General features: G+C 33.6%; 1 protein-coding gene across 3 annotated transcripts in view; it reads left to right on the top strand.

Moving 5' to 3' along the window:
* Nck1 (NCK adaptor protein 1) overlaps positions 1–15,764 on the top strand; it is a 38,555-nt gene that overhangs the window by 10,163 nt on the left and 12,628 nt on the right. The window contains exon 2 of one of the 3 annotated variants that reach the window (XM_015487013.2): positions 11,559–11,802. In XM_015487013.2, the coding sequence (XP_015342499.1) occupies positions 11,577–11,802 (226 nt within the window). In that variant the 5' untranslated portion in view covers positions 11,559–11,576. Of the gene's footprint in view, positions 1–11,556; positions 11,803–13,599; positions 13,785–15,764 lie in introns of those variants that run through there. The other 2 variants (XM_048794139.1, XM_015487016.2) reach the window with 2 other exon arrangements.

The raw sequence follows: 15,764 nt of genomic DNA, 5'->3' as shown, positions 1-15,764 counted from the left end.
AATTTTGTTATTTTTATATCTTTAGGTCTGTAATTATATCTTGTCTTTCAGATATTAGTAATTTGTCATCTTGATCATTCTTGCTAGAGGGTTCTTAATTTTCTTGATTTTTTTCAAAGAGTATCTTTTGTTTTCCTTGATTTTTCTCTAATCTGTTTTCAGTGTCTCTGATTTTTCATCTTTATGATGTCCTTTCCTCAGATTTAATATGCCCTTCTTTTACTAGACTTAAGGCAGACATTTATACTATTGATACAGAACCTTCTTTTCTAACATTTATCACATTTTAATGCAATAATTTTTCTTTTAAACACTGCTGTAGCTGCCTCTAACAGGTTTTTTATGTGTACAAAGTATTTTCTATTTTCCTCTTTGAATCATTAATTATTTAGAAGTTATGTTTATTTTCCAAATGCTAGGAGATTTTCGTAGCTTTTGATTAACACATTCCATGTGTACTTGAAAATATATTTTGCTTTTGTTTGACTACAGTGCTATATAAAAATAGTCAAATGGTTGAGGATGTTGTTTAGAACTTCTGTGTCTCTGCTTTTTTGTCTTTAGTTTGATTACTGAGAGTAATAGTGAAGTTTTCAAGATTTATCAGTTTTATAGTTTTTTTTCCTACATGTATTTGGGGGACTCATTTTTTTGATTACATTTTCTGTATAGGACCAAGTTTTCTTCATTTACTTAGACTGAAACAACATATTGCAGCACATTAAACATTAAATACATAAATGGGAAACCCTTTCTGTTTTCTGTGAAGTTAGACATTAAAAAGATTACAAAACTTTTAAATGTCCTTTTCACTAATGATTTTGTTTTGGAAAATATAATGTTTTTATAAAAATGTTAAAATGTGTTGGATTAAATATATTTTATAAAAATCATTAATTTTTTCAACTTTAATTTCTAATAATAACTCATATACACAAAAGCTTTTTGGGGGTCTTTAATAATTTTTAAGTCTTGTGAAGGGATTTTTGAGACCAAAAGGTTTGGGATCAGTAATTTAGTTTAGGTTTCTCTGTGTACTACTTTTCTTTGAGAGGTAGAAGGGTAAGTCAAAGTACATGGGAAAGTTAAAAGTACACACATTTAACTTGCAGTTTCCACCAGTTGTTTTCCGAGTTGGAAAAGCCATTTAACTTCACCTCTGAATCATACTTTCTGAAATGATGATAAAGCTTTCAAGGATTATTGTGAGGAAGTGTTAGGAAATGTCTGGATTATGGACATTCAATAAATATTCTTTGTTAAGGTTGCCATATTTTTGGCAGCCTTTGTGAGGGGATGCAGACATTTGATTTAAACCAATAGGTATTTTTCAACTTAATCTGATGATTCCTGTGCAGTCATAGGGAATGGTATAATTTATGAAGATCTCCAGAACATTAATTTTTTTGTTTTTTGTAGTGACATCTTGAAATAATTTAGTTTTTTATTTTGAATTTGGCTTCTATTCTTCTGATAACCAGATCAGAAAAGGCCAGAAATATGATTGTGCATAGGTCAAGTTAGGGATGATTTGAGGTGAATTTGAAAAAACAAATTGAGGTCAGAAAATAAGTCCAAGTAAGAAAAGGCAGGCAGGACGGTTGTGAGTTCTGTAATTTGGGATTGAGATCAAGTCTGAAGTCCATGATGTTGGTATAATTAGAGCAGGGTAGGGAGTCAGTAGGGATCAAGATAGTAGTTCAGGTTTTGTAGGTGAAATCCAACCCTTGATGGCAAGTAGGAATTGGATAGTAGTATTTGGGGCCCCTGGGTTTAGGTGCTAGGTACATGGATGCAGAGACAGATACAATTTCAGTTCCTGAAAGCATCTAACTGCAAATAATCATCAGTGCAGTTGGAAAAAGGGGACTGAAGCTTTAGTATGAGAATATAGAATATTAATGGACAACCAGTCTGGGCTGGATCAAAGTATAGTAGATCACTTCATATTTAATTTATATAAATTGAACTAGCTTAGCCAAAAGAGAGCAAAAGGAAAAAAAGGCTGTTAAAATAGCATAAACATTCTTCGATCATTCTGCTTTGTTCCAGAGCATGCTTGAGACAGGACACAGTACAGTTGCTGTCCTCACAGTGTAAGCTGTCTTATCTCATTCTGGTTTGTTTGCTTGCTTGCTTTTGGTACCAGGGATTGAACTCAGAGGCACTCAATCACTGAGCCACATCCCCAGCCCTATTTTGTATTTTATTTAGAGACAGGGTCTCACTGAGTTGCTTAGTGCCTTGCTTTTGATGAGGCTGGCTTTGAATTTACAGTCCTCCTCCCTCAGCCTCCCAAGCCACTGGGATTACCATCACACCCAGATCACTGTGATTCACTGTGCATTGTTGTCTCCTGCTACCTAGAATTTACATTCAAATTACCTCTTCTATCTGGTGCATGACTAAAGAAATGGCCATCAAAGGAAAGTTAAATTATAAGGGTCTTTTTTTTTTTTAATATATTTTTTTTTAGTTGTTGATAAACCTTTATTTATTTATATGTGGTGCTGAGAATCAAACCCAGTGCCTCACACATGCCAGGCAAGTGTGCTACCGCTGAGCCCCAGCCCCATCTGCCCCCACTTTTTTCTTTATATGCTGGATTTAAATTATTATAGTTGCAGTTCTCCTGTAAATGTAGTTTTATACCTGTTTATTTCTGTAACATATTTTTTCCTTCCTCTATTTACCCACTTGTTACCTCATCTTTACCTTATTTTCTGGGTGCCAGTTCTTAATAGCTAGCTTTCAGTTAGTTGGCTTTCTCTCTTTTTACAGTAAATTGTAGAAGAATTAAGTAATATGTACCTATTGTGAAATATTTCCCCCAGTGTAACATCTGGCAAAAGTATAATTACAGCATCACAACCAGAATATTAATTTTGATACAGTCAAGATACAGAACATTTCCTTTACCACAAAAATCATTCATGTTCTTTTATACTTGCTGTGTTTTGGATAAGTGTCCCTCAAAGGTCTTTATATTAAGGGCTTGGTCGCTTAATATAGTGGCATTATTGGGAGGTGCTGGAGCCTTTAATAGGTAGGATTTACAGTCTTTGAGTCATTGGGAATATGCCTTTGAAGAGGATTATGGACCCCAACCCTTCTTCCTCATTCTTTTTGCTTCCTTACCATGAGGGGAGCAGTTTTACTCTTTATACTCCTGCCATGTTGTGCCTCTTATAGGCTTAAAGCACTGGGGCCCAACTGATCATGTACTGATACCTTCAAAACTATGAGCAGAAGTAAAACTTTTCTATCTATAAGTTGATTATCTCAGGTTTTTGTTAGAGTATCAGAAAGCTAACTAATAGAATAGCTATACCCACTGCCCTCCTTCCCCTATTCTCTAACCCCTGGCAATCATTAATCTATTCAACTCTTCCTATAGTTTTGTCATTTCAGGAATGTTATATAAACAAAGCCTATAGTAAGTAATCATTGGGATTGGCTTTTTTCCTTCAGCATAATTCCCCATCAGTTCATTCAGATTGTTTTGTATATTAGTCTCGTTCATTTTTGGTACAGATGTACTATAGTTTGTTTAATCAGTCATCTGTTGAAGGACATCTGGATGATTTATAGTTTTTTGTTAATACACATAAAGTTGCTATAAACATTCATGTAAAAGTTTTTGTTTTTGTCTTCATTTCTTTGGTACCCAGGAGTACAAATGCTGTATTATATGGTAATTGCATATTTAATTTTTTAAAAAAATATTTTTTTAGGTATACATGGATGCAGTATCTTTATTTTGTTTATTTACTTTTATGTGGTGCTGAAGATTGAAGCTAGTGCCTCACATGTGGGAGGCAAGCACTTTACTGCTGAGCCACACCCAAGCCCACCTGCATATTTAATTTTATGAGAAACTTCTAAATTATCTTTCAGAGTACCTGTGCCATTTTACTTTTTTAACATGTGATTCAGATTCAGCATATCTTTGTCAACATTTAATATCTTTTATTTTAGCCATTCAGAAATGTTTATGTTGTGATATCTCAATATGGTTTTAATTTGCATTTTCTTACTATCTTTTGTATGCTTGTGCTATCTGTACATCTTTTTCAGTGATTGTATCATTTATTTGCTCTTTTTCTAATTAAAATTATTTTTGTGTGTGGTTGAGTTTTTCCTTTTATGAGTATTGCTTTGGGTGAAAGTCTTTGTTTAGCTCTAAATCTTGAAGATTTTCCCTCATCGTTTTCTAAAAATTTTCATAGTTTTACATTTAAGACTGTGATCCTCCCCTCCCACCAACTGGGGATTGAAATATCAGGGCCTTGCCTCATATAGTCAAGCACTCTGCCACTGAGCTACATTCTATCTGTCCTTGCCCTCTTTTTAAAATTTTATTTTTGATACAGGAGTTCACTAAATTATCCAGGCTGGCATCTCATGTGCAGTCTTCCTGCCTCAGTCTCTGAAGTAGCTGGAATTATAGGCATAAGCCACAAGCTTGGCTTATGATCCATTTTGAGTTAGTGTTTGTATAAGACCCAAGATTATGTCCGGGTACTTTACTTTTTATCTTTTGTCCTGTTGCTTAATTGCTTTAGCAACCAGTGTTCCTCCATTGAATTACTTGTGCACCTTTGTCAAAATTTAGTTAGGTGTATTTATATGTGGTTTTACTTCTGGGTTCTCTGTTCTATTGATCTGCACATTCATCCTTTTTGCCTATACAACATAATCTTGATTACTGTAGCTACTTAAGAAGTTTTGAAATTTGGGATCCCAATTCTCACTTTAATTTTCCTTTTAAAAATTATTTTAGCTATTCTATATATTTTGCCTTTCCATTTAATTTATAGAATATTAATAGAATTAATATTATATAATATAGTATATTATCTGTTTATACAGAATTTTTGCAGGGATTTTGTTAAGAAGTTCATTAAACTGTGTAAGGGGTGTGTGTGTTTATATGTTTAGTCTTCCAATCTATAAACACTTTTATTTAGCTCTTTTTAGCTCTTCTTTGATGCCTTCGTTATCATTCTATATTTCCAACATACAAAGTTTCATTAATTTACCTTTTAAAAAAATTTTTGAGTGATTTAAATAGTTTTTAATTTTGATGTTTATTGTTAGTACATAGAACTTCATTTGATTTTTGCAGGTTGCTCTTGTGTCCTCTGACCTTGCTGAAATCACACATTAAATTATTGGGTTAAGCTAGGCATGGTGTTCACACCTGTAATCCCAGTAAATCCCTATAATCCCAGTAACTCTGTAGTTTGAGGCAGAAGGATTGAAAGGTTGATGTCAGCCTCTGCAATTTAGCAATATCCTGTCTAAAAATAAAAACAACAAAAAAAGATGGGGGTGTAATTCAGTTGTAGAGTGTCCTGGGTTAAATCTCTAATACCATAATAAAAACAGGTGAACAGATAGGTTAGCCAGGCATGATGGCATATGCTTTTAGTTCCAGCTACTCTGAAGGTTAAGGCAGGAGGATCTCTTGTGCTAAGGAGGTTGAGGCCAAATTTGGCAACTTAGTGAGACCTGACTCCAAAGAAATTTAAAAAATTTGTTTAAGGTTTTTGTAGTTAGCCTTATTTGGACCATCCCAGTGGGAATTTAAAGGTTGGATAGCCCATCCCAGTTGGCTGCCTATGGTTGGCTGAGCTTAAGTTTCATTTTTTTTTTTTTAATTCTTGTTAGATTTCTTTTTACTTGCATAGTTTCCCAGGGCTTTAGAGCTACCTCTGTCTTAATTGCCTCCATTTAATAATTTTGAACAGTATTAGGAGTTGGATGTGGGTTTCTAAAAATTTGATTTCTTAGACGCTTCTGTGTTGTCAGTCATATCGTCTGCAAATAAGCATAGTTTTATTTCTTCCTTTCTGATCTAGGTGCCCTTTATTTCCTTTACTTGCCTTACTGAACCAACTAAAACTTCAAAAATCTCTTTTTTGAGTAAGAGTGATGGGAGTGGACATTTTTACCTTTTTTTCTGATATTAGGAGGAAAAAGTATTTGATCTCTTCACTATATTAAGTATGATATTTGCTGTTCCTTTTTTTGAACATGCCATTTATCAAATCAAGGAAGTTCTCTTATTTATTTTATTTTATTTTATCTTAGTTTTAGGTGGACCACAATATCTTAATTTTTATGTGGTGCTGAGAATTGAACCCAGTGCCTCATGCATGCTAGGCAAGCGCGCTACCACTTGAGCCACATCCCCAGCCCCATATTTTTCTGAGAGCTTTTATCATGAATGGGTGTTGAATTTTGTCAGTATTTTGGTACCAGTTAATGTGCTCATATGATTTTTTTCTATATTATCTTGTTAATGTTGTAAATTTACTTATCTATTTTAAAATATTAAACCTGAAGAAAACAACTTGGTCATGGAATGTCAAATCTCTCTACATACTGCTGAATTCCCTTTGCTAATATTTTATCAAGGATTTTTGAATCTAGATTCCTGAAGGATATTGATTGGCGGTTTTCTTATTTATACTGTCTTTATTTACTTTTGACATCTGGGTAATACTAACCTTCAAGATGAACTAGAAAGTGTCTTCTTCATTTTTTAGAAGAGACTATGTAGAATTTGTGATAATTCTTTAAATATTTGGTAGCATTCTTTGGTAAAACTATCTGGACCTGGGAATTTCTTTGGGGGAGGAGTTTTAAAATTATGAATTTAATTTTCTTAACAGTTATAGAACTATTTCAATAATATAATTCATATTGGATGTGTAACGGTAATTTGTGTTTTTGAGGAATTTGTCATTTTCTTAAGTTGTCAAATTTGTGTAGAGTTGTTTGTAGTATTCTTTTATTATGCATCCTTATTATCCTGGGGTCCATAGTGATATCACATATTTGATTTTTAGGTAGTTATTTGCTTTTTTAATTTCTTGATAAGTTTGTCAATTTATTGATCTTTTTAAAGAACCAGTTTGTTTCATTGGTTTTTGAATTTTTTGTTTTGATTTTATTGATTTCTGCTCTTAATCATTTTCTTCCTTTTGTTTGCTTTAAATTTATTTTTCTCATGTTTTTCTAGGTTCTTGAGGTATAAGCAGGTGAGATTACTGATTTGAGGATGTTCTTCTATGTGTTTGCCTTCAGTGCCATAAAATTCCCTCCTAGCTCCATTTTAGCTGTGTCCTATAAATGTCTTTAGATTGTATTTTTGTTTTCATTAATTTCTGTTTAATATTTGACTTGCCTGAAGAATTCCTTTTTGACCCATGAATTATTTTAGAAGTTTGTTGTTTACTTCCAAGTGATTATTTTTGTGTATTAGTTATCTTTGTATATTAGTCTGTTTTTTTTTTTTTTTTTGGTTGTTGTTGCTAAAACAAATACCTGAGGCTTGGTACTTTTATATAAAGAGATTGGTTTAGCTTATCGTTTAGGAAGCTAAAATTTCGAGATTGATAGTCCTGTCAGTTTGTACTCTGGTCCTGTTGACTATGTCACCTTGTGGCAAATGACACCATAACAGGTGTCTGCAAGAGGGAGAGACCACATAGCAAGACATGAAGCCAGAGGGATTCAGGGGCCAGTCTCACTCCTTTTATAACAACCCATCTTTGCTTGAGCTAATCACATTCCAGTGAGAATTACATTAGTATCTTTCAAGGGCAGTACCACTAATGATCTAATCACCCACCATAAGGCCCTGCGTCTTAAAGGTTTCATCACCCCAACACTGTCATATTAGGGACTAAGTCGCCAGCCCATGAATCCTGGGGATAGTAGGGTCCAACCCGTAGCACTTTGTAATACTTATTTCTAGTTTGATTCCATTGTGCTTGGAGAACACACTGTGTGATTTCAATTCATTTAAATTTTGTGGGGTTTTATTTTATGGCCCAAGCTATGATTTCTCTTGGTATTTATTTGGTGGACACTTGATAAAGTGCTATTTTGGGGTAGAGGATTCTATAAACATTAAATAGATCCTTTGGTTGAATATATTGAGGTCTTTGATATCTGCTGATTTTGTCTGGTAGTCAAAAAGGAGGTTGGATTTTTTCATTACAGCCTCTGAAAAGTTGGAAGTCTAGGTTTCCTACGTGGACTTTGCTGGTGTGGGTGGGGCCACATTTTCTCTGTTTTGTTTGTCTGGAGTCAGAGTAATTATTGTCTAAAAGATTTCTGTCTTGCCAGGATCTCTTTTTTGGCCCATTATTTGGAGTGCACAGGTTGCTATTATTTTGTATATGCCAATTTATGTGTCTATTTTACTGACCTTCACCTCAAGTCGGGTAAAAATATAACCTAGGGAGTTTACAACTGTGTCACAATTTCACTTCCTTCCCAGAAGTGAAAGTCCTCTGTTGTGTGTGTGTGTGTGTGTGTGTGTGTGTGTATGTGTATGTGTGTTTTATGAAGTAGGAAAGTTCTTCCCAAATAGATAACCAGTTGTCCTAGTATCAGTTAGTGAATAACTTAGTTTTCTTGGTGAAATGCCACCTATCATATATAAAATTCTCATGTTTGCATGTACAGAGTAGAAATTTCTTAACTGACTTGCCTGATTAACTCTATCCATTTCTATTGTGAAGCATAATAACTTGATAACATTGGCATATTTTGATTCTCCCCAATTAAATTGAATCTGTTCACCAGGATTCAAATGTAAAGTTTCTTCAAAGGTGCTTCTTGTCAAAACTTTATGTATGATATAAACAAAAAAAAAATTGTGCTAAAATTAGAGAATTGTTTTTGTGAAAACTAGATTGATTGATTTGAAACAACTTACCAGAGGAAATCACTGTAAAAAGTTACTTGCTTTGAATTTGGTTTAGGAGAGACATTTAAATATTTGGAGGGATTATACACTGATGTCTTTTTCTATATTCAGATTATACATCACCTGCTTTGAAGTGTACTCTACTTTTAAGAAGCCTAAATAAGAACTCAAAACTTGTATATTAGAGAAGAGGGCTTCTAAAGCCACCTGTGTGTGTATTTTGTAGACCACAATGAATATTCTGTTGGTCTGTTTGTTTCTGTATTAGTATTATCTTATTTTAAGTTACTTCATTTTTAAAAATATTTTATTTTAAAAAATTTATTCTGATTTATTATACATGATGGAAGAATGCAATTCATTTCATATTACACAGCACAATTTTTCAAGACACTGATTTGTACACAGAATATTTTTACGCCATTCATGTCTTATACTTAGGGTAATGATGTCTAACTCATTCCACCATCATTCTTACCCCTTTGTCCCCTCCTTTCCCCTCCCTCCCCTTTGCCCTATCTAAGTTCCTCCGATCCTCCCATGCTTCCCCCCTCCCCCACCCAGTTGCCATTATGCTTCTGCATTCTCATATCAAAGACAACATTTGGCTTTTGGTTTTTTGGGACTTCCATTTTTTCTTTTTAAAGCACATTTTGATATCTGATTGGGTAACTGTCTTTACTGAGGATAACAGAAAATCCAATTAAAGTTATCTTGGTAAAGAAATTTATTAGCTCAAGTAACTGGAGGTTCAGGGGGCAGCTTTCAGTGCTTATTTTAGCAACTCTGGCTCTACTTCCCAGTAGGTCTCCTGTGATAAGTTCAGGAAGTGATTCTAATATTCAGGTGGGGCTTGAATTAGTCTATAGAGTCACTTTTATAAGTAGAATCAACCTCCCAACTTGCATGACTAAGCTAATGACAGAAGAGGTGCTAGTAGAAGGGTATTTTGGAAAAGAGACATTGTGAAATGCTGGGTACATAATCTGTAATGTTGGCATTCCAATTCTTATTTTTTCCAGAACATTTGTTGCCAGTTTTACATGTTTACTTTTCTTGATAAATTTTCGTATCAGTTTGTCAGTTTTCAAAATAGATTCTTTTGGGACTTAGAATTGAATTTCATTAAGCCAATGGATTAAATGGGTGGTGATGGGACACAGAGTTGCTGCCAGGTATTTAAAAAAAAAAAAAAAAAAATCCCTGCTTCTAGCTTTTCATTTTCTCAGATAGCCTATTGCTTATTGTTGTAACTTCTTTCCTTAGTGTACCAGTAATTGAAAATTACTTGGTTGAAAATCTTCTGTTTGAAATTACTTCAAAATCAAGTTGCAGTAATACAAATAATTTTTTTCTGATTTCTCTGCTCATCATAGTTTCTTTTTATTTGTTTATTTAGTTGTAGAGATAATACTTCTTTTTTTTTTAATTTTTATGTGGTGCTGGGGTTCGAACTCAGCCTCACATATGCTAGGTAAGCACTCTACCATTGAGCGACAACTCTAGCCCTCATCATTGTTTCTTGAATATCAAATCATTTTTTTTTTCTTTTTTTGCATTAGTTTTTTACATGCTTAAGAGTAAACAATGTGTGACTCATTTTGAGACTTTGCTTGCCATTTTAATTCTGGATTAAAATGCATTTTCCTAAGGATATTAAAAAAAAAGAAACTTGCTTCAAAGGTTGTTGAAAAGAGATTACTGGTCAATATCCAAATAAAAAGCTGAATTTATTTGCTTGCTAGGCAATTGGTAGCTGTTTATGTAAGATCTCTCAGGCTGGGGATGCAGGTTGGTGGTAGATTGCTTGCCTAGCATGTGTAGACCCTAGGTTCAATCTAAGCACTACCGNCACATCATATCTTTGAGTCCTTTGCATATTGTTATGTGGGTAAGTAGTCCCTTCCTTTCCAACTCTATATGATTCCCTCTTAAATTCATGTGGTTTTTAGATGTTTCCAAACATGTTTCTTAAAAAGCTGTCTTTTGTTTGTTTGTTTTTTATGGTTGCCAGAGAATATGGATGAAGGGGATACCATTTACATGAGAGTTTTTGAGACCCTTTTTTTTTTTTTTTTGAGGTACCAGGGATTGAATTCAGGGGCACCCGACCAATGAGCCACATCCCCAGCCCTATTTTGTATTTTATTTAGAGTCAGGGTCTCATTGAGTTGCTTAGTATCTCTCATTTGCTGAGGCTAGTTTTGAACTCGCAATTCTGCTGCCTCAGCCTCCCGAGCTGCTGGGATTATAGGCGTGTGCCACTGTGCCTGGTGAAACATGCTTTATGGCCTGGCATTTGATCTATTTTTGTGGTATGTTCCATATCTGTTCTTCTGTTTAGAAGTATATGTCTATTAGATCAAACTTACTATTGTGATATCAGTTCCTTAATGTTTTTGTCTCTTAGATTGTTTCATTACTGAGGTAAATGTTAAAAATTACCCTCTGTAATTATAGATTTGTCAGTTTCTCCTTATGGTTCTTTCAGTGTATTTTTTGGTTTTATGCCTTCAAACTATGTGGAAAGAAAAACACTGCTCAGGTTTCTGCTATTTGGTATATAAAAGTTTTGATCTTATTTATATGAATAGAACTTTTTGTCATTTGGTGAACTTCATTGCTAGTAATGGTTTTTGCCTTAATTTAATATCACTGTTAATATAATAACACAAGTTTTTTAAAATTATTATTTACCTGTTGTATTTTTTCTGTAGTTTTACTTTGAGCCTTTCAATATCCTTGATTTCAGTAATCTTGATGTCTTTTTTGAAAAAGCATGTAGACTACCACTATTTGAATTTCATATAAAAATGTTTTCTGTTTACAGTGCTAAAGCTGCTAAAAGATGGCAGAAGAAGTAGTAGTAGTAGCCAAATTTGATTATGTGGCTCAGCAAGAACAAGAGTTGGACATCAAGAAGAATGAGAGATTATGGCTTCTGGATGATTCTAAATCCTGGTGGAGAGTTCGAAATTCCATGAATAAAACAGGTTTTGTGCCTTCTAATTATGTGGAAAGAAAAAACAGTGCTCGGAAAGCATCTATTGTAAAAAACCTGAAGGATACTTTAGGTAAGTTGCTTTTGTATTGAAAGAAAAACAAATTCCTTTTAAATGGATTCTGGAACTTGGTTCACTGTACAAAATTGACACCAGTAGGAAAAATTGACTTGAAAAGGCCAGGACTGGAATTTCAGTTAATCATTAGGTAAGTTTGGTTTTATAGCAGGTGTTCAAGTTAGGAGACTTGTGACAGTCATAAGAGTTAGTAGTTTCTATAAATCCAGGTCCAAGTTCAAAGGTCAAGTGGTACTAAAGAGCAGAATTAACTCTGACCTTATAGCTCCTTGATTCAGAGTATCCTGTTGGAGTTTAGACTTAGAGGCAAATTCTGCCTCTAATTGAGGCAGGGAAAAGTAAGTACAACACAGTATAGCCTTCTTGGAAATCAAGGCAATTTATTTTAAATGGCACTTTACTAAATTTTAATATCTAATGACTTGACATTTTGAATTTCACTTTAAAAGACAAACCATTTTATTTTAAAACATTTGTGGATCATTACTGTACATTAGCATCTAAAGGCTGATATCCTTCCTATTTTGATTTCCTTTTTACCCCCTCTATTCTTCCTCTAAGTTTGTTGATTTTACTGGCTTTACGTGAGGCTCAGAGGCAGCAGTAACTACTTCACGCTGGACTTGGCTAAGCTGATAGGAAGGAAATATGTACGGTTGAAGACTGGCTTTTTTTTTTTTTTAATGTTCTTAATTAAATTCTTCTTAGCTGACAGGAAGGAATTGGGAGGGATAGAAATTAATTTTGTTATTTAGGCAGACATGCTGTTGCTTAACTGTTCTAGAAGAAAAGAAAAATTCCTCCTTGTAAAAAATAGTTTGGGATCATTGTAGCATGATTGACAAATATGCAGTATTATTATTTTTAAATATTTATTTTTAGTTAGATGGACACAGTATCTTTATTTTATTTTTATGTGGTACTGAGGATTGAACCCAGTGCCTCACGCATGGTAGGCGAGTGCTCTATCTCTGAGCCACAACCCCAGTCCCCAAATATGTAAAATTATTTTGACTCACTGCTTTATATTAGTTTTTATTTTTTATTCAACAGTATTGTTATTCTAGGTCTTTTAACTATCAGCAATATAAGACAAATGTTTAATGTTTTTAACTATTGTACAGCAAAAGTTAAAATACAGTACAATTGAAAGTAAGAATTCCGTTAAGTATTTATAATGTCGGTCTCTGAACCAAAGACTTATCTCTATTTTAAGAAATTGTTGTTAACTTTATTATAATATTATAGTTATTGCTACCTGTATTCCAAGGTGTTCAGAAACATGGCTTTACATTAGTGATCTGTAGTTAGCCTGTATAAGGATATGAATCTTGTTTTGCATCTATCTGCCTTCTCCTTTTTCTCAAGAGTTTCTGCACCCCTTTTGGCTTTTTTTTTTTTTGGTGGGGTGGGTACTAGGGATGATCAAACCCCATGACCTCATGCATGCTAGACAAGTGCCCTACCACTTAGCTAACCCTCAGCCCTGCACCCCTTTTTGGTAACTTAAGTGTCCCACATAATTAATTTGTTTCACAGTGATTATACTAGTATAGATACTAGTCTAACTAGTTAGTTAAAATGTTTGGGAGTTAAGGAAAAGGAGGAAACAAAAGGATGAACGTGTGAATATATTTTTAATTATTAAAAAATATATATGTGTTATAATGTTTCTTCTTCCAAAATAATTGTAAATAATAAGCTCACATTTTTGGCCATGATGATTTACTTGCTTTATAGCTTCTTTTCTACTTTGGGGTTGGGGGAGGGTTTTGGAAAGAGAGAAGCCTCAGAAAAACTTTCTATTGCTTGGGTGTCAGCCAGGTCACATGGATTGGGTGTGGGAAGTTTCAGTGTTGCAGAACAGACCAGGAAGCTGACTGAGAATTATCCTGAGCTGTGTTAACAAACTTACAAAAGAGAACACAGGATTTTTATTCAGATGGATTGGTTAAACGCCTTTAAAGATTTTTTCAGTAAGTTATTCTTCTTTTTTTTTTTTATCTGTAGTTTTGTTGTTTTTGATTTAGATTTTTCAGTTTTGTGAATTTAAGGGAGACTATGGAAAGAACTTGGGTTTATATAAGTTAGTACTTAGTGTTGTTTATGTAATGTAAGCTAAATGATGGTAATATATCAAGAATTAGTTTTGACTTGCTAAATAAAATAATTTTAAAATGTTTTGGTCTGAAAATGTAACAAATAGGAAAAGGACATCCAATGTTTTGGATTTGATACAGTTAATTCTAATTCAGTAATTTTCAACTTAGCTACAGACATTTGAAGTGAAATAAATCAATTGTAAACATACTAAAAACATTAGAAAAAGCGATTGAGTGAACAAATTCCTGTATCCTCAATCTTTGAATTAATTAACATGATAGTGTTTTGCTACTTCTAGATTTTGTAGAAACTGTGTAAAGTAACATTTAGTAAAAGCATTAGTAAAATACTAGTACTAACTTAAAAAGTCTAGTCTGTATGTCTGCTGATAATCTTTTTATGATCCTAAGGAGTGAACTTATTTGATCTCCTTGACTATTTGCTTGGTATTTCTAAAAAATGAACAGAGGAGTTGTTGTAGAAGTCTCTTATGCACAAGGAATCTAAGGAAACAAAGGGTAACCTGACGAGAGATTCCGGGGAAAAGGGCAAAACGAAGAGGAGTAAGCACTTTGTTGAAAAAGAATGTTATAATTTTAATATGAGCATTCATTTATTTCTTTGGTTAGCTTTGGTGGCTAGGACATGAGGTATTTTTGTGGAATGTCTCATAACTTCTGTTTACTTTTTGGAGAATTATTATATTTTTTTAGATCTGTACATTTCCAGGTTTGGGACTAGTTTTCTTTTCAGAGGACTTATTTATGAAAACATTTATGCACGTCTACCCAAAGCAGGCAAAAATCACAGAGTGAAATACTAACATTAACTCTTACACAGCTTATTTTCTGATAGGGAGGTAGATGATAGTTGTTATTTATTACCAATACAATGGATTCTATATGTAGGTGTGGTCATAAGTAATGTTGACCATAAACCAATCAGAAATGGTATAAAAATTATTGTGGTACAGTGATTTAGTATTTATCATCTCATTAATAAAATGATAAGATTATTCTCTTGTCTGAGTCTTAGGAAGTTAACTGTTACTCTTAAATGTATTTATAGTCCCAGGGCCAGGATCTAATATTTGTAGCCAAAATATTCCTTTCCTCAATCCCTGTGGCACCTTAAAATTTCTGCTTATTTTGCCAGCTTTTCAGAGTAGAGATAGGTTATCCATTCACCTATTCCCTGAACAGACTTAAATAAGTAAAGGAAACAGGATATGTGCTCTCTTTGGGTGGTAACCAGAATACTCGTTAAAACAAAAATTGAACATTGTTTTAGATAAAACAAATAATAATAAACAATAGTTTATTTCATTTAGAGAATAAGTAAAAATACAAGAAAGCCTGTAATGGAAAGAGTATCACATACTTGTATTTAGAATTCCTTAGTTCTGTCCCCAGATAAACTACTGACTAGCCTAGGGTATGTAACTAAATTTTTCTGATTTCCTGTTCTTTGTAAATAGAGTTAGGCAAGACTAGATGATCCTGGAAAGTCCCTTCTAACTCTAAAAGTCTTACAGTTTTGGTAAACAATTTAAGTGGTCTTATGTGTATCATAGGAATCAGGGGAAATCCATGAGGGTGAAATTGGTCTTAAAGAAGTAGCAAAATAAGAACATAGTTTACTGAGGAATTTGAAAAAGCATAAGTGATACTTTCTGTGGACCCATTCTGTTGAACATTTACTCAGAGACTTAGATGTAGAAAAAAATGACATGCTTCAAGCAAGAAAGACCTGATGCTGGAACAGTAAGTATTACAAGATTGGTGAGGCCCTAGCCTGGTAGCAGTTTACATGAGTAAAGACTTAGTAAGAGCTGTTGTGGTAATGTTAAGTGC

The sequence above is a fragment of the Marmota marmota genome, unplaced genomic scaffold, assembly GCF_001458135.2.
Source record: "Marmota marmota marmota unplaced genomic scaffold, marMar, whole genome shotgun sequence".
NCBI lineage: Eukaryota > Metazoa > Chordata > Mammalia > Rodentia > Sciuridae > Marmota > Marmota marmota.
This window is presented reverse-complemented; position numbering and strand designations above follow the sequence as displayed.